The sequence below is a fragment of the Nipponia nippon genome, unplaced genomic scaffold (assembly GCF_047370975.1).
Source record: "Nipponia nippon isolate SJK-2023a ecotype South Korea unplaced genomic scaffold, ASM4737097v1 scaffold_11, whole genome shotgun sequence".
Lineage (NCBI taxonomy): Eukaryota > Metazoa > Chordata > Aves > Pelecaniformes > Threskiornithidae > Nipponia > Nipponia nippon.
In genome coordinates, this window is record NW_028262302.1 from 12,837,961 (window position 1) to 12,858,040 (window position 20,080).

Consider the following 20,080-nt stretch of genomic DNA (forward strand, 5'->3'; position numbering starts at 1 on the left):
TTCAAATACATTGCACTTCATGATAAAGTTTAGTTTGATTTTGTCAAATACCATAATTAAAACGTATGCAATATAAACAAGCTTTATGTAAGTACAATGCTTTCTCCACAGCCCTCACAACTTATTTGTCTTTTGTAAATTACAGAAAGCATGCAAATATGTGCTCCTATACAGGTGGCTGTACTGAAATCTGCCAGTGTGCATGAGGTAGTCTTATGTTTGAGGTTCAGACCTCTCGGAACACAACTTAATTGAAGCTCATCTAAAACTTGTGAGAATGTTACATTTAATATATATTTTGGAAGAGAACACTTAGTGCTTTTCCTTCCAGTTTCCTAAATATTGATACTTCATGGTGAAGACTGGCAACCAGACAAACCCAAGTCACCTGTCAGTAGTCGCATGATATGGTGCATACGGGCGCAAAGTGGGGAGAGGGACTGCAGCTCTTTCCGTTCTTCATGGGGAAGTGCCTGCAGAGACGCCTGATAACAAGGAGGTAGCCAGAGAGACCCGTATTAACGCTTGCCTTATGTACATGCGGTCGTCTGATACTCAAGTTGCAATGCTTAGCTTGTGAATCTCTCTTATGTGTATGCCCTGCAGTTAACTCATCAAAGAAACACGTTTTATGCAAACTTAAATCTGGTTGTCAAGACTTTTGTTGGTTCAGTTTTAACATACTATGTGGCAGATCAATCTTAAGGGAAGATAATGGAGAACTAGGAATAGAGTAATTTTTAGAAACTTAATTTTTTAAAGTTTGTTTGCAATTAAAAATGTGCAGAATACAAACTAGATGAAGTGCTTTGAAACATAACTGAGTATTCCTAGGCCTCAAGAGACTTGGTATGCTCTAGCTATTGGAATGCCGATTTAATACTGCCAATTTCTGATAGTTCTGTTTCTTTGGGTTGTTTCATGCAGTTTGCTCACAAAGTTAATGACACTTATTCTGGTAGAAGTTAAGACTGAGAATCGTAGAATCATTTAGGTTGGAAGAGAGCTTTAATATCATCAACTTCAGCTGTTAAAACATTCCTGGCAGCGGTGGGATTCGAACCCACGCCCCCGAAGAGACTGGAGCCTTAATCCAGCGCCTTAGACCGCTCGGCCACGCTACCCTGATGGTTTTGCATAGCATGCACTTAATGTTCCTAATGTTAAAAACTCCACTAGCTCTGCGGTTTGTGCCTTCTATTCTCTGCTGAATACAAATTTGGAAGTGGATTGTTCCTCACTTGCCATCTGTTGACTGCCAATTTTTGTCTGGTTTTTAAAATGCTTCCAGAACTTATGCTTTGAGGCTGGGTCTTGGCCTGGAGTGCTAATACAGACTCTTAGAAATATGTTGAATGGTTGTTCTCAACATAGCAGCAGCTGTCATCATTTACAATTTTAGTGTTTAGGGAAAAATCAGCTGATGCTGACATTAGATCAAAAGCTTCTCTTGATTAAAAAATAATGTTTATAAAAAAAGATTGTGTCCTGCGTTTGAACTGCATTTCCCATTCTATCTCTGTTTCTATTTCTCACCTCCTACATCTTTACTCTCACTTGTGTTCAGCTTGCTCTTTCAGCTGCTGGGGATTCCTTTCCAGAGGCTGAAATAATTACATCTTTAACATGTAAAACATGTTGAGAGAACCCCATTGCTTAACAGTATGGAGTTCTGGGAAGCATGTTGCAGTAATTATTTTGTTTGAAAAATCCTGGAAGTGTCTAGTGGAAAGATTTTTGAATAAATAGTTCTTCACAGCTGCTGTGTGTGATAAGGTTGTAAGATAAACTGAGCTTGACCTGTAAAATGGCATGAAAGCTTGTGGAATACCAAAATATTTTGAAAATACAAACTCAGAGAAATAGAGTAGTTGCTATTAAACTGAGAACTTACCCATGATTGCCTACTTAGTGCTATCAGATGCTGCAATTATATCTAGATAATCAGTCACAGACAACTAACAATAGTATTTCAGATTCTGAAATGCTGTATTTGATGGTAAATACTCACTGGTAATGAGTAAAATACCCTTTTACAGTTGTCTGTGGGGATGGGTGTATGAGCTGAACATGTGAGAGCAGCACGTTACATGTGTGTGATCATCAGAACTGAACTGCTTAAATTTTTGCTGAGTTCAAACAACTGCACCAAGCACCTTCAGTCATAGCTCAACTTAGACCAGAACCAAAATGAAGTAGCTTAAGCTCTTTGACTGTTACATTAACTTCCAAACTAATGTAGTACCACTTTGTTCTTTGATTTCTCTAGTTTCAGATGAAGTCTTTTATCCTGTATGAAATGGAGTGGGGGTGGGGAAATAAATACAATGTAGGTAAAACAAGATTTTATATGTGGACTTCAGGATGTTAAACTTTGCTTTTAGTGTTCACAGAACTGCTACAAGGTTTTCAAACTCCAGTGGTAAAGACACCCAGAGACACGTTTTCCGGGTCAAGGAACTTTGGGTTTAGTTACCTGAATTTGTCACTGTGGGCTTCTTACAAAGAAATGTTCTGATACACTTGAGGAAATCTGTTTTGAATAAATGTGCCTCAATGTTGAGGAAGGATTTCATTGTGTATTCTCCTGGCCAGAGGAGCATGGTCACTGTAAAGTTTCTGTGCATCCTCAATTCTTTATTGCCCAAAATAGAGAGTTTTAAAATAGTTTTGCCAAAGAGCAGGCTTTTTTTCTGTTTACTGGCATGGGAAAGGATATTCCTGTAAATCATCCAGTGGAATAATCAGCTGTCTCTTGTAGGAGTTACTTCAGTAGTATCAAAATACTGTATTGATATCAGTGTTAATTCTCACTCAAGTAGGGATAGCAATTCTTACGTCTATATTGTGTGATTTTTATTTTTTTTTATAGTCTGCAATCTGCCTTGTGTTTGGGGCAAAAGGCTGGAAAGCAGAATTTTAAAAGTTCTTCTACTTCCTTTTCCCATTCTTCCTCCCAATGGCTACTTTTACAATGTACGATGCTAAGACACTAATAGAACGCACAACAGCATCTAAAGTTTCATAAGTACCAAAAAAATATGCTTTCCCAACTGAGAAATATATTTCTTGACATTTCAAAATGTATTGCTGTGAGCAGCAGTCAAAGAACAAAATATAGCTGCAGAGGGCAAAGTTCTGAAAGAATAGAATATGGCTGAGGAAAATTTACAAGGCAGGCAGAATTTTTTTAGGCAAGATGCTGCTGGTTTTTTTGGAAACGGCAGTGAGAGCTGTCAACATCCAGGAAATGCTCAAAACAGACAAAATGTGTGACTTATTTCAATTTCTGTGTGATCTTCTGTGTGAAGATAGACACATGAGAGTTATTTTTAAAAGCATGTGAATCTCCTCAGAGAGCCTTGTTAAAGAATGTATTCCATAACCTAGACTCTTACTCCAGGATGTTTTGAGGAAAAGTAAATATCTTTTCTTAGATAAGTATTTCCTGAATGGAAGATGTCTACAGGTTAAATTCTGATGGACAAGTAAAACAATTTTGGCATCAACTGATAGAGTCCAGCAGGGTTGGAGGACAGCATCAGAGAAGAAATAAGACTCTCAGAGGAGAGGAAAATATAACTGGTGACTACTGAGGAAGAACAAGGAAGAGGAAAGTGAAGGTGTAGAACAAGAGAAGGAAGCAAAATGCCTGAAAAGAAACACACTGAAGTAGTAACAGCGCACAGAGGGTAGAAGAAATGAAGCAGAAACAAAAACATCACTGAGTTGAAAACAAGATGGATAACAGGAAAGAAAATTAATTTTAAAATGTCCTAAAAGTGGTGCTTTTTTCTTTCATGTTGCGTGAAAAGCACCTGCTGCTGTGAACTTCAGAGTGGAATACATGTGGCATAGTTCTTGATACTTGAATTAAACTGAGATTACTATGTATGCATGTAGAGGCCTAAGTAGGTGTTGTTCTACACTATGTGCTTTGACAGTAATGGTTATATGACTTTCAAACTCGGATGGTACCAGGCAACAGCTGTGTAATTTCAGCGCTCTTGATCAGGCATGCATATGAAGTTCGCTGTAGAACAAGAACCAACTCATGATACAGCAGAGGAGCCTTCTCTGCCATTCAACGTTTCTCTAATAGCTGAATGTAGAAGATGAGAAAAGCTCACAGGTGCTTGGGGCAATCAAACCTCATACAAGCCATTTTAGGTGACATTTAAGTTGCAAACTAAAAGAGACCCGACTACTGTGAGTTGTGAAAAAAGCTCTTACCGCCACCACCACACAGTTCCCGTTCCTTGTGAGCTATAGCATCCCTGGTGTATTTCATGTTCTTTCTACTACAGACATAAGTATGGTTATTTGCATTTTTACATGAAATTTCTATCAATCCCTGAGTGATTAAAGTTCATTGGAAGTAAAGCTGTACAATTTGATTGTCAGTTTCAAACCCTTAGATATTTATGAGCTTTTAAAAAGAATTCTATATCTTTGCATTGGTTTATTTTGAACATATTGCTTGTTACTTAAAGGCTAAGCTCTACAAAAATCTGTGGCCTGGTTTTACTGAAGTTTTATCAAAATTCTACTGACTTTAATGGTATAAGGCGGCAAAGTTTAAAATGGATTTTCATTCACACAGTCCTTTAGCGTGGACCTTGTTTGTTGGTTTCCCCTCTTCTTTCATTTAAAAGGCAGTGGCTTTTACCTAGTCCTTGAAATAATACACAGTGTTTCTTACATCATAACTAGTAGTTTCTTGTTACTTTGGGTCACGAGACAAAAGCAGCATCTATATTCTAAAGAAGTTTATTGAACTGACTTGCCAGAACAGCTGTAACACAGCTTGACCTTTTCTTTGTCAGCTATCCCTTTTCTCTGTTACTATGCTTCTTGAATATCAAAGAAAAAGGTGTAAGGCTGCTTTGTCTCCCATGCTTTGTGTGGTCATGTGAATGTTGCTTCCTCCAACTTAACTATGCTAACATTTGATGAAGTAAAACTTCAGTAAAGAAGAACTTACAGTACTGTAAAAGCACTGTATATAGATAGGACTATCAATTCAGCCAGCATGTATGTTTGAATAAAACGGGATTATTTAGTGGTAATTAGAAGCTTTCTTGTACTATCACAAAACAGTAATCAAGTAAAACTTGGACTGATGGATCCTACAGCTTGGATAAAGTATAAGTTAATATTCGTACATGAGCTGGCAGTGCATGCTCGCAGCCCAGAAAGCCAACCATGTCTTGGGCTGCATCAAAAGAAGTGTGGCCAGCAGGTCAAAGGAGGTGATTCTGCCCCTCTGCTCTGGTGAGACCCCACCTGGAGTCCTGCATCCAGCTCTGGAGTCCTCAGTACAGGAAAGACATGGACCTGTTGGAGTGGGTCCAGAGGAGGGCCACAAAAATGATCAGAGGGGTGGAACACCTCTCCTATGAGGAAAGGCTGAGAGAGCTGGGCTGTTCCAGCCTGGAGAAAAGAAGGCTGGGGGAGACCTTGTTACAGCCTTTCAGTACTTAAAGGGGGCTTAAAAGAAAGATGGGGACAGACTTTTTAATAGAGCCTGTAGCAATAGGACAAGGGGTAATGGCTTTAAACCAAAAGAGGGGAGATTCAGACTAGATATAAGGAGGAAATTTTTTATGATGGGGGTGGTGAAACACTGGAGTGGGTTGCCCAGAGAGGTGGTAGATGCCCCATCCCTGGAAACGTTCAAGGTCAGGTTGGATGAGGCTCTGAGCAACCTGATCCAGTTGAAGATGTCCCTGCTCATTGCAGGGGGGTTGGACTAGATGACCTTTAAAGGTCCCTTCCAACCCAAACTATTCTATGTTTTTAGAAAGAAAAATACAGTTGTTCAGTAATATCTTAGAAATAAATAATAAAAGCTTGATAGCCTTTAAACTTTTAGTCTATTGTAATCAAATTGTACTTAATTGACAATAGGCTATTGGAAATCTCAGTATTAGAGATTTGCTGTTGTATAACTCATTATAATTGATGAACGGATCCAATTTTGCTGGAGAAGTGGCTAAGCAATGTTATCTGCCAGAGTTACTTGAATTGCTTTAAATCTATCTGCCCTTGTATTGTATTGTATTATAGCTTTTTTTTTTGTAGTCCTTAACCTTGTTTGAAATCCACTGTCATTCTAATATGAGTGTAGTCTTTGAAACTTTTATGCAAGCGGTTTCAAATCTTCATTAAATTTTTTTACTGTACATGGATGGTGTTACCCAAGATATCCGAAAAGCATAAGTTTGAAGACTTGTTTCTGTATCACAAGTTGAATTTTAATTCAGTTCATGAAACACACTGAGCATCTAACTAATAGGGTCAAGATGAAACTAAAGAGAAAATTTTTACAGCTTTTCCTTTAGTTAAATATTCAACACCATAGGTATTAATATTATGTTTAATAATTAAAACTTGATTCCAATGTCTGTAAGCGTTTATGCAAAAGAAGCACCATCTTGTTGTATTGAGATATGCTGTCCATATGGTACTAGCAAAGATCGTAGGCAATTTGGGTAGAATTGCTCACACAAGCAAGGTCACAAGCGTGTTTACCTAATGAACATGGAAATAAATTGGTATATGTGTATGGGACTGGGGATGTAGAGTGTATCTAATGTGGACCCACCTGTGGGGCCAAACCAATGAATGTAAAAGAAAGGGAAGAGCCTGAAATAGTAGTAATAAGAGAAGCTGAGTTCTTAAGACAGAAAGGTGCTTTAGGAAGTATCTAATCTCAGTAATGGAGGCAAAACATTTTGTTTGTTAAAATAACTCTTATTGAGAAAGAATCTATTGTGGATTAGGTTTGTCTTTCCCCCCCGCCAAACTAATAAGTCTTTCTTCTCTACATTTCCCTTCCTTTGTAGGGATTGGATAAAGGTTACTTTCACGTGAGAGGGAAAATGCTTTCAGAAAGTAATGATTCAGCAACATATTTTCCTGTACCTTATGACCTGCCACCAGAACAGTATGGAAGCAAAGGTAAGGTGTGACTACAGAAGAAAAGTAGGTGTATTATATATGGAGCAAACTAATTTGAGTCACTCTGAGTCATTTGAACACTGCTATGTTCCAAAGCTTTATTTTAACATTTTTGTGGTATGACTGCATTTGAGATGATACCAGTCCCACATTCTGCTTGCAATTTCAAAGAAAGCAACTGTAAAGTCTTTTGGTTCTATTTTTTTCGTTGTTGTTGCTTAAGTTTTGGATCAACAACCTAAGTATTATTTTTTTATTCCTCTTCTGGGATTCTTGTATATATTAGGAAAATAGATATTCTTTATGGAATCAAAATGTTTTTCTGCAGAACTAATGGGGAGAGGAGTGTTCAAAGAGGAATGTGTGGAAAAGAACAACTGTGATGAAAAAACAATTCTCTGGAAGTGGGGTGTGAAAGAAATGCCATAGAGCAAATCTGAAAGAGCTGCTGCAAATCAGAAGAAAGAAGAGTTGCTTTTGGTCCATTCTATATTTCACAGTTTCAGGCTTCATTTTCTTGAAGATCTGTGCTGGAATCCTCCTTGGAGGGGTGGAGGGGGATATATATTTCATAACACTTAAAGAGATTTACAAAATCTCAACCTTCTCAGCTTCTAAGACTATCTCTAGAATATGCAAATCAGGAAAGTGATAAGTAAGTGCTGCTATGGGGTGATGATGGCTCGAAAACCTAAAAATACATTGAGGATAATGATGTTGATGCGCAACCTGCAATATTCAGGAAGAGTAAATTTTTATATTTTTGTTCTTAAAACTAATGTCAAAAGATTGTAACTAACTTCTTTTTTTAAGAAGCCATGATCTAAAAAAGATGTCATCTACAACAGAGCTTGAAATAACAGAGAGTAACAAAGAGTTCAGGAAAGATAGTGTTTATAGCAATTCAAATCTTTCTGTAGATTTTTGAACTAACAAACGATGTGGGGAGAAAGAATGTTTAAAAGCAAAGAAGTAAATAGACTTCCAGAGTCTTACATAGTAAATAAAAGTAAAGACACATCATTTCAGGGTGACTGAAGTTCCCCAGCAGGATCAGAGCCTGCGAGCATGATGCTTCCTGTAGCTGAAGTAAGACTACTTTGGCAGCATCCTCTTGATCAGGCGGCCTGTAGTAAACACCAACCATGAGGTTTCCTTTGTTGGCTTGACCTCTGATTTTTCCCCCATAAGCTCTCAACCTGTTCACCACTGTTTTTCAAACGCAGCTCTGTGCAGTTAATCCACTGTTTTTTTTTACATAGAGGGCAAACCCCCCCCACTTTCTTTCTTGCCTGTCCCTTCTGAACAGTTTATAGCCATCGATTGCAGTGCTCCACTCATGTGATTCATCCCAGCAAGTTTCAGTGATATCGATTAGATCACAGCTTTCTAGCTGCACAGTGGCTTCCAGCTCCTGTTTGTTATCCATGCTGTGTGCATTGGTATAGAGGCATGTCAGCTGGGCTGTTGACAGTGTCACCTTTTTAGAGGAGCAAGCCCTAATTCCTTTGCAACATTTCACAGGTGTTTCCCTATTGGTTCCTAATGCATCAGCAGCCCCTGGCTCTTCTGTGTTGCTCAAAACTCCATCCCCTTCCGCCACTGAGTCTAGATTAAAGCCCTGCTTACAAGTTTGGCGAGCTTGTTGGCAAAGAGGCTCTTGCCCCACTTGGTGAGGTGAATCCCACCAGCTCCCAACAAACCTTACTTCTCACAGGTAGATCCACGATCATAGAAGCCAAAACCTTGAGTATCGCCCCCACCACACAACCAGGCATTCACCTGTTCAATATGATGCATGTTACTTTTGTAAGTTGCAAAGATGATTTTTCTGCTTCAAGCGCTTACTGCTTACCTAAAAGAATTCTTAAATGGTATTTTAGTTTTCCCAGAGAAAAAAATCTGGCTTAACGTAGAAATGATAATACTACCTATTATACTGTTTTATTTAGTATAAAACACACTGTCCATTTAAGTACTGTTAATGTTGTTTTGGGGAGTGGCGGCAGGGGTTGTGTCTGGGTTAGTAGCTAACTAAAGGGTAAGAATATACTACAACCAACTGTTGTGCTCTGGGACGTGTGTGCACTGTCTGCTTATTAACTAATGCTCAAACTGATGGTTTTTGGAAGGTTTTTCTAAAAGGTCATACTTAAATTTTTGGAAATTTTAAAGATTAAAAATTAGAATCCGTGTGTATTCTCAAATGCGTTACATATATTATCTTCCTTGTGCAAAAATGTAGTTGTATAATTAATATTGTTTTAATTCATGCATTTAACCTACTGTGTCAGTGAGTTGTATGCATATTTCAACTAAATGTAAAAATTTTTTTTCCAAATAACTCTTTTTACTTTTCTCAAGGAAAGCTTATTTCTGTAGAGAACTCGTTTGTCTGTAGTTCAGCTTTTGGGTCTTAGCTTTCTCCCATGATATGAACAGATGTCAGAATTCAAGTTGTCTAGGCTTTGGCAATGGAAGCAAAGTCAGCTGCCTGTGCCTTTTTACATCTCTTTCCTGAATATTCTGTTTCAGTTCCTCAGCCTCCCGGTGGAAAAGATGTTTAAAGAATTCCCATGTTATGGGATGGATTCATAAAATAATCTGTTCCTTAACAATACAGTTATCAACTCCCAAAGTCTCTGGAGAGTGATATAAATAGATTTATTTTAATGAAGTCTTGAGAAGCAGAAATGCAAGTAATTATCCTTTCCCTAAAGAAACCATATTGACTGATCCCTATAAATGAAGGGAAAAAGGCTCTGGGGGATTTTCCACGAACTCAGATTCTCTAACTGTGGGAAAACAAAGTACATGTCACTTTCATACAATCAGAAAAATCCTAATACAAGCAGGAGGGAGGAGAAGCGGCAGGAATAGTGAGCAGATGGTCAGGAGCAGGACCATACATTTGCCATGTAAAGTTCTAAGTAGAAGATAGGTATACCAAAATACATTGTTTTTTCCTGTACTTCTGCAAATTCGAATCTTGGATCAGGCATGCTTAATGTTACAGAATTATATTATTATATAATGTAACAAAGTGAAACAAAAATAGTTCCTTAGTTTGTGGAAATAATTTAATTGCAGAGATTCTTTGTCATTCTGTCACAATGGCTTTCTGTCATATTAATTGGTGTTTATCAGATGAGACTGGACTTCCAGCGTGAAAACTGTTACAGTGAAGTAAATGCATCTTGAAAAGCGATAAAATGCATCTCAGGACATACAATGATAAACTCATTGGTAAATGATGTAAATAATCTGTCTAGTTTCAGCTATAATAATTCATGAGGTTGATTTGCAGTCTTTTAAAGTCCATTAAGTTCAATAAGAATGAAATAATTTAGTCCCTGTCCTACTTTTCTCTCACCCCATTTAACAGGGAGGAAAAAAAATGCAGAAGACTTGTCCACCTTTGCCTGCTTTGCCTCATTAGTCAGTGGGTTTCATTCTAAAACTCAAGTTTAGGCAAAACAGAAAAATAGGATCTCTTGGAGAAACAATCATGAAGACTTTCTTCTTCCTCTTCTTCCAAAGATTTCTAAAGATTATAAGTTGAGATCATGGTGAGACAGATAACTTTTTGGTTTTGCACTGTTTTTCTCTCCTAGAGAGATGGATTATCCTTCACTGAAATGTAATCATAGACTAAGCTGTAGTCACTGAAGGATGTATTGATGCGCTTTAAGATGTTGCTGGTAGGGTAATTATGATATATCACCTCTGTGACACATAACATATTTAGAATTTTCCCATTGCTTTCATTTAGCTTTCAGAGCCACGTTTTATAATACATGGACAGATAAACTCCATCTGCATGTGCCAACCAGAGTCATTTGATTTTCCTGAAGGGAACAAAGAATGAAATTTAACTGGGTCTCAAACCATAGCTGGTAGCAGCATAGTCACTTCAAGTTGAGATGAGGAGTTTATAAGATTTCTTCTGTGAGAGAAATCGTACCAGAAATATTTTCAGGTCAAGTAGCTCATTTTAACTACATAGGATGATTTAAAAAAAAAATGAAAAACAAAACCCAAAACAAACAAACAAACAAAAAGCCACCAACAAATGACACTGTAATGCTTGAAAAAAATATTTCTGGACCTAAAAATTGTCAGAAAGTAATGATTATGTGATTGATTAGCTCAATGAATCAGTAAATCTATGGTTTACATGTATTGTAAACCATATTGTTGTTGTATTATAGTAAGCTTCAGTATTTTGGGCTACTTCATATACTGCTTTTCCTAGTGAGTTGCACTTAACTTTCTAATTACATTTAAGTGAGATTAGATTTCTGCTTGATTGGCTCTGTTTTCTGCGGTTTTAGGGAGACCTCAGCAGGTGAAACATTACTGAAACATTTCTCTGCATTGTTACTCTGCCAAATTTCAGATTTATTAATCTCATGCACTTGTTACAGAACTCTCTTAGAATGCTACTGAAAAGAGGATGAGCTAAAAATATATCTATCAGCAGTTCTTTGAGTTGTGACTGGGTTACAAGGTAGGAAGTTATATAAGCTTTTTCTGAGCTCTTAGTTCAAAATGCTCTGGAACTGCTTAAACCCTCTGGAAGAGAACCCCGTAAAGTAGGGGGGTAAGTAATTTCTGATAAACAAGTTATTTCTCATTCAGTTTTCTCCTCAGTGTATGTATTTAAATCAAGGAAAGAAACTGGCTGTTCAGTTGACTAATAGTGTACAGAAAATATATGTATGTACAAGAAAATAAGATAGGTTCCAGCTCAGTTCAGATTAATCTAAAGTTAGAGTGAAACTACATATTACTCTATATGCCAGTTATATGAATTACATTCGTCATTGGTTATTTTGCTCTTTGTTGAAGATTTCTTTCCTGAGCCATTCTAACAATTTGTAAAAAAAGTATTAAAATGTATTTCATTATTTTCCAGCAGGAAAATCTATTTTACCCTTGGTAACTGGGGGCTAAAGCTGTCAAATCTCATGCTATGAGAGGCTGGAAGAATGGTGGGCAAATGAGATGGAAATTTGCTTTAATGCAAGTTGAAGCATTGTGGAGAAATGAACAGTCCACTTAACAATTCATTAGTTCTCTAGCTGGAGTTTTCAACCTCTGACAACTGTGATTTCATTTTCTTAAGGACGCACAAAGGGATCTGTAACATATCTCACAAGAACAGCTCTCTCCCTTGTGAAGGGCCCTGCTCACTGTCCAATATTCCATTGCCACACTTACATGGAAGAGCAAATTGACCTTTTCCTTGTAACTGCACATATTCAGTGCTTGATATTTTGTCTGGTTTTCAATGAGTGGGAACTGGGAGTATGGTGAAAGTACATTTGGCAAATATTTGTAGTGATTTCAGGAAACTAGTAACACTCCGTCTCCTTGATTACACGTAAACTGCTGTTATGTTGGATAAAAACAAGAAAAACTTCATGGCATATTTGCCTTCAGCTCTGGCAGGTTTAGATATTTGTGTTTATCCTATTATTTAAAGAGTGGGGATAATTGTCATTTATCCTGCCCTGTGCTAGTGACAGTGTTTTGTCCAGCTAAGCTAGAGGAATCCTTTATTACTCTGAGCTCCCTTACAGGGACCTGCTGTATCCTCAGGAGGTCAGATAAGTTCTGGGAAAATGTCCCTGTATGTGGTCTCTACCTTTCTCCACCTTTGTTTTCTGTCCAAAGTTCTCCACTTTCTCTGTCAAGTAATTAAAATATTTTTGAAGAAATTAAGAAGGAATACTTCTGGGGAAGTCATTGACGTTTTTCAATAACCTTCTTTTTTTCTAATTAATATTGCATAGCTACATGGAATCTGTGTACCTTCTAGAGGTTGAAAGAACTCAACTGGCAGCATCCTGTATGAATTTTTAGACTTCAGGTCCTCTCAGCATGCTCAATATGATACAAACTCTTAGGAGAATACCCTTTCTTCTGAGAAGATGACAACTAGAAGCTAGTCCTGTTCCTAGTGATACTAAAATATTGAATAGAAAATATTTCACTTATTTAACACTCAAAGCAATGGTAAATATAAACCTGAGTATGTTTAGAAGTTTAGTTTTCAATTTTTTCAAGCAGCAAGCATACATTGTCATTGTAGTTCATATTCCGTGGCAGGGAGTGAGGGTTGGAACCAATCTCAGTCTGTGTTGGCATCCATTTCCTTCCTACGTGGAACCAAAAGCGTTACTATTGACTGGTAAACCTGCAATTTGAGGTTGAAACTTTCTTAAGACAGCTTGACATCAGACGCTTCCTCAGATGGCCTCCCAGAGTCCAAGTGTAACATTTGAGTACACGGCAAAACCTGTTTTTATTCAAGCTCTTTATAATGACTGTGAAGAAATTAACACTTTGTACGAGAGGAAACTTGAGTTACGGAGTCACCATTACTAAATTACCACCTTTATATATTCTTTTGATAGAGTTACAGACCTGGAGACCAGAAGGAACCACTAGATTGTCTGATCTGATTTGCCACGTATTACTAGCCAATTTCTTTGAGCTCAAAGCTTGTGTCTGGCTAAGAGGGATCTTCCAAAATATGCTTCAGATCGTTAGTTGAGAGCATCATCATGAGATGGCCAATTTACCAGATGGTCAATATTTTGCTTCAATAGTTGGTCAACCCAAGAATTTTAAAAAGCACCTTATTTTGGTTATTCTTTTTCAGGATAGATGTATGATGCCCGGTCTAGTTGTTGAACTTATATGTGATTTGATCCATCTTGTGCAGAGTGCAAGATTTGTTGTCTGAGGAAATGTAACAATATGTCATCCTAACAGATCAGAGTTAAGGTTGCACAGAGAACTTCTACTTGGTCATTTTTCCTTTAGCCTATTTCTTCCCAGCTGCTTTAAATTACCAGCACAAAACAGTTTTATTATGCATGATATACATAGCTTGCATCTTTCTCTTGCTGCAGGGAATAACATGCATGTTTTACATCTGGCCGTTTTAAAATAAAGATTAAGATCATTCCTACTGTGAAGTGACAAAGGACCTCATTAATTTTTAGCAGATAACATTTGTTGTGTGCAACGTGTACGTTATTAACTCTTTGCAAATTGCTGTTTTGAGCAATTGCAGTTGTTCACCTCCAATAGTCAGCTGAACAGCAGAAGGCCATTTGTGGGCAGCAGATGCATCTTCAGGGCAAAACATTTAAAGAATTTTAAAAAATAAAATTATCTGGTGGCTGATAGTACTTAATATCTTGACAGATAAACAATCTCCTCAACTCCTCTGTTGTTAACCAACAGATTCAGGCATTCATAACCAAAAAGACTATGACAAAGCTGAATGTATTGATGATACTAAGATAAAAGAAACCTATAGAGCAGCAATATAATTTGAGAGTTCCTTGGAAGGAAAACAGAAAGTGATCCAGTCTGGTATTTGGGAAACAGGCACACAACAGCCAATCTTATTAGCAAGATATCTTTATAAATAAAATTTCTTTGTGCCTTTGATAATATTCAGATTTTTATTTCCCGCTAGAATCTTTCAGATGAGTACTTCTATTTTGTTGTATAAAATTATCTTCTCATTGAGCTCCATTGTCACACCTCAGTTGCATTATTGCTATTATCTCCCTTACCAATACAAGTTGACCTGATCCTCTCATGAAGGCACAGCATTTCATTTAGAGTGCTTGAGGACGGATCGCTTTCATTTCACCCTGTTGAGAAGTTTCTTACAACACTTACATTACACAAAGGGATACAGCCCCAGGGTTTTTTTCTACCTTTGCATGGGAAAAGGTACAAGATGCTTGCTGTAGTTGAGGAATATCACTTAATTTGTGATTTAGATATTACACAGTTTACTGACTAAGGAAATCATCTGCTGTATGGGAGGACCTTGAAACTTTAATACATAAGTATATCAAGGGATTTTTTTAAAACAACTTGGGAAAGGCCTCAGAAAAGTGCAAAGGACTTTTTTTTCTCATCACATCAATACTTTGAGAAACAAAGCAGATCCTGCTTTTAAACTGCACTACTGGGTTTTGTTTTCTTCTTTTTTTCCCAAACGAGTGGTCATTGTCCTGGCCTTCAGGAATTATTACCTTGTTTGTGAATATTATTATAGATCCCACATCTACACCCCGTCTGCCTTTCCCCCTTCTTGAGATCTTTCAGGTATGATTTTTGCATTGAGAGGAACAAGATGAGTTCCTTTTTAAATGCCATGCTCATCCAGAGGGAGGGGAGAAAAGGGACTGAAGTACAGTGTGCACCTCCTGCAGATGCTGAAAGGGAGAACTTTCCAGCCTCATGCAGCAGGGAGTAAGTTTGCCGCGTTCGAATGTATATGTAGAATGACTTGAAGAACTCTGGCTATTTGTGAGCAACCTTTCTGTATATGTGAACAGTTACTACTTCAAAGCTACATTTTTCAGTTGGAAGACCCATGAAGTATTGTGAAAGATGATGTAAGAATCCAGTCTCTGTGTTAAGAAACCAACCAGGAATAGCTCTCAGCCAGATCTCCACTCACAGTGCAAAAGACGCTTATATTTTAAACTGTAGGAAGAGGATCACAAAGATGCTTTAATTGTATTTTATACTTTACTATTCAATTGCATGTTCCTGTAATTCACAAACTTTTCTGGGTTTGGCTGTACATACTGTACTGCCATCTGTCATACTTATGAGAACATGAGGTTTTGAGATGGCTTGCCGATATGTTTTTGACCTACACAATATATTGCATTTGTAAAATACTATTGTTAAAATTTGCAAAACAACCTTGTTGTACCATTGTCAGCTCAGGATTTCATATTCTGTAACATGGTCTCAAAATGGGAGGGATTCTTAGAGTAATTAATCAGGTGTACTTTTTAAAAAACTTGTCTTTTTCTTCAGGGCCTCTCTGTCTTTAAATGAAATGTGATAGGCTACGCAGTTGTGAGAGAATCTTCAAAAGTGCCTGAGTATAACTGCGATAGCGCTTTGTCTGAGATTTCAGGTAATCGTAAAGTAGCATTGGGTAGGAATGGCCCCGTTCATGTTACTGTGCGCTAACGACAGTGCTAGAGTTCTGCTGCTTATAAGTGAGGCAAGACGGAAGCAGTGGTACCGGGTCACTAGATAACACTCATTCCAATAAGGTCCAGTGGAGACAAATTAGGGTATCAGAAATGAAGAACTGAACTTGAAAGGTGTGGAAGGTAGGTGTGTTGAGCACACTTTAAAAATATATAGTGGGGCTATATAAACAGGGAGCAGTTAACTTTTTTTTCCCCCCAGAAGATCAAAGGATTTAACTTCCTAAAGTTTGGTAATCATTTTAGTGTGCAACAGTAAGCAGCTATGGTCATACAGTGTTTGTACACAGTCATTGTCTTTCTCTTGCTGCTATAGCTCCTTTTAAAAGTGATAAATGATTTTAAATTGGATCTGACATTTTAAAAATAACTGAATTATAATTTGTTTCAGCAACAGTTTTACACATGGCTTATTAAAATAGTATCAGGTGTTTTATAAAACCAACAGCATCCCATTAATAGAACAAAGTTTCAAGTACGTTAATAGCTACCTTAAGAAAATTTTATTAAGACAGCCACAATAAATAAGAACTAAATTAGGTATTGAGGCCTCTCAGGGTGCTTTAAGGGGTGCCCGAAGTTATTTCTGTACATCCAAGTCTTCCTCTGCCTGTATGTTTTGCTGAATTAAACAGAGTAACTGCAGATGGTAGCGAAGATGGATAGGTCCAAGCTGCATAATGTACTCCAAGTGACAGATTCCAGCGCTTGAGTGGAACTGGGTTTATTCTGACGTCATGGATAGAGGTCAATGATCAAATCTGAATGTATGCTTGAAATCCTCAATGCTTTTTCCAACATTTGCTTTATTCTCTACTCATTCTTATAACTATTAATGTTTACTGTGTGGTAAGGTATTCACCTAAAATACAAAAGGTACACATGGCGCTCAAGCAGGAGACTGATACAAGCAGCTTAGGGAAATAATGGTGCTTTTTTTTTTTTAAGAGATCACTCAAAGTCTGGATATCCTGCAGTTGACCCAGAAACCTAGAGACATTTTTTGGCAGTGCACTGTGAGTTAAGTGCTATGGTTTCTTCTGGTTTCTGATGCCTTTTATTTTTTTGTGCTTGGAAATCACATATCCATTGTAACCAAAAGCTAGCCAACTACTTCTTCCACCTAGAAGCTGTATCATGATTTTAAATTAGGGGAAGACATGGATGTTTGCTTTTATTGTCCTCTTGTAATAACATTATGTGAAAGATGGCATTTACTGCACAGCCTGTTCTTTCTCTGGTGATCACATTCCTGCGACTTGTAACATCCCTATCAGTCTTCATAAATTCTAAACGTAAAGTCTTTTTTCAGGTCAAGCAGATTCAATTTTGTTGTAATTTAAAACATTTTCCTATTACCCTCTTACTACTCTAAACAGACACTTTTGTAAAACATTTGCATAGCTGGGATATGTTTCACTGCGACATACGAACTACAGTACTAGAATCAAACGCACTCTAGTGGCAAGTAGTAACGAGCACTTGGTAGGAATGCTCTCCCTGCCCCGTGTTTAACTGGCGCGGTACTTGTCGCAGTGTGCTGTTGTGTAATTTATACGTCCTTTCATTATTGCTTCTGTCACTTTCTTACTCTCCTCTTCTTGCTACAGTAATTCTCCCTTCATATATTGTGAGAGCTGGCATTGGATCCTGTAAACTTAAAACTGGACAACAGTAATCATAATAGCTTATCTAAAATTTCAATTGGCGAGCATGTAGCAAATCTTCTTCAGCAAGTACACATAGTATAGCATGTAGATGAGTAGCTTGGTTTTGATAAATGAACTACTCATCATCCTCAGTACAACTCAGTTTAATCTATGCATTGTACAGATTAATGTCACTGTCTTCCTTCAGGGCTCATTTTGTAGATGGAGAGAAGAAGCAGGCTAGATTTATATAAACTTCTTATTTGAGAAAAATCACTGGAAGGTTTGAAGGAGTTTTCTCTGTATTTCAGTAGGAGTAGCCTGAGAGAAATAGAATAATAGCTTGGCTTCATAGGCCAGCTGCTTTTCTGCAACATGTATGTGGTAGGAGGAAGAGCCTGGAGCAGGTTGCAGAGCTAGCAGTTGGCTCCTGCTGCATTGCCTTTTCTCCTTCCCACGAGTGGGAATAGCTGCTGTATTCCGAGAAGTGGAGGGAGGGAACTGTCTGCTGCAAACCTGTTGCTCATCTAAAGATGTGATGTTTGAAGAAGTGAGGTGTGAACGTGAACATCAGTTCAGGCAGCATCGTTCTTAGATACTGAATTCTTACTGTCCGTGTGAAAAATATTAATATGTTACAGCACTTATTTATAATTCCATTGGGTTAAGAGATACGCAGCACAAAACTTGCTGCCTATGGGCCAAACCAAATTTGGCTGCATTACTGTTCTTGTATACTGTCTGAAATACAGATCTTCTACAGCTGGTGAGGAGTATCTTGGGTTATGGTAATTATATTTAAAATAATATTTGGGGGGAAAGCACAGCCTTTTGAAACCTGTGAATCTTACCATTTTAAAAAATAGCTGAACAAAAATTTCGAGTAAACTGAAATTGCGCATGGGGTTATGTGAAAATCAGTGGGAATTTTGACCTTCCTCTTCCTCCAAAGGGAGAGGAGGATCAAAATTTTACATTTAATAACTGAGTTTGTCATGAGCCTGTTTTGTTTTCGTTTACAGATCAACCATGGATTTGGAATATTCCTTACACTAATGCCCCCGATACACATGGAAATATGTGGGTTCCATCGTGAATGTTTCCAGTATTCTGTGACGTTTCACTTTCTGACACTGAGCCTGCCACGCTACTTGCAAGACTGCTTATTTCTGTTTTTTAAGCTATAATGTCTGCTGTAATGGCTAATCTGTAGTTGAAAGAAACATTAAAATGCTGATAATGGGGAGATTCTTGGAGAATCTATAACCATATTATTACAAATGAACCTGCATTTTTAAATACCTTTTTATATGCTTTTTCCTTACTGTCGTTCCTAATATGCTTTTCGGGATTAAAACAAGTGTAGACTGTTCTCAGAGATTCTCTCTGCATTTTTAGGTGTAATGAATTTAAAATTTACTGTTCTGCAAGATGGTCAGTTGGCCCCAGTAGCCGGAATAAAAGTTACTGTATGTAAAATTTAAATAAAAATAAAGTCAATCTTGTTTATATATCCTTTGTTCCATCTTCTTTTAATCTACTTCTAATCTTCTATCTTTGTTCCATCTTCTCTAAATCCATTTCAAATTGGATTGAAACTTTGCTTTGCAATTATCACTTCTAATGCAAGCTCTAATATTTGCTGGTTTGGCTTCTTGTCAGTTCCTTCCTAATCCTCTTTATTTTTGCCCCCTTGCAGGCACCCAAGTACTGTCCAAAACACTCAGTTGAAGTGGATGGGCTCGGGTGCTGAAGAGTAGTCTAAAACAGTGCTGTGGGGTGTACGAACAACTGGTCCTGCAGCCTGGAAATCTTGTAGCATAGTGTGGTACTTCATTCAGAATTCCCTCTGGATCCCAAGTAATCCGACTGGGCAGCTGTTCCAGTGCTACCTCATTCATTTTGCAGTGTCATTCCCCAAGGTAGTTTGGAGTGCACTGGGAGCGCGCTACTTCCTAATGTTTATCTAATGTCTATCCCCGTTTCATTCAAAAATTACCATTGAAAACGTGTGTGTTTAGGGAATCATCACAGCATCTGGCTAGCAAGGAGAAGTTTTCTTTTATTTTCCTACACTGTCACAGACCAGTCCATAGAGAAACTATGAAGTACTGCTGCTTTTCCATCTTTCATATCCTTTCCCTGTTGTTCTGCCTTCTCCAGTTACATTCAGGTTCTCTGGTGCGGTTATCAGATGGCCTTTCAAATCAAAAAGGTTATGGCTTTGAGTTACTGTTGGGGAAATTACTGAACAGCCTCTTATTCAAAGGGTAAATGGAGCTAGATAGTGGAACAGCCTTGCCTGTAACACCGAGGAATTTTACACTCACTCTTCACAGCAAATACCAGGAACTTAGGTATTCAGGTTGCTCATTTCTTAGCTCGCGTTGGCAATTTAGAGGCCCAGTAATCTTTATT

General features: G+C 37.7%; 1 protein-coding gene and 1 non-coding gene across 4 annotated transcripts in view; one reads left to right on the forward strand and one right to left on the reverse strand.

Moving 5' to 3' along the window:
- TDP1 (tyrosyl-DNA phosphodiesterase 1) overlaps positions 1-19,173 on the forward strand; it is a 52,535-nt gene extending 33,362 nt beyond the window's left edge. For all 3 annotated transcript variants that reach the window (XM_087747494.1, XM_087747493.1, XM_087747495.1), the window contains exons 15-16: positions 6,849-6,963; positions 18,685-19,173. In XM_087747494.1, the coding sequence (XP_087603620.1) occupies positions 6,849-6,963; positions 18,685-18,758 (189 nt within the window). In that variant the 3' untranslated portion in view covers positions 18,759-19,173. The remainder of the gene's footprint in view (positions 1-6,848; positions 6,964-18,684) is intronic.
- Positions 1,043-1,124, reverse strand: TRNAL-AAG (transfer RNA leucine (anticodon AAG)). Its single transcript has one exon. It is a non-coding gene; the product is annotated as a tRNA-Leu (tRNA).
- Positions 19,174-20,080: the final 907 nt, after the last annotated feature.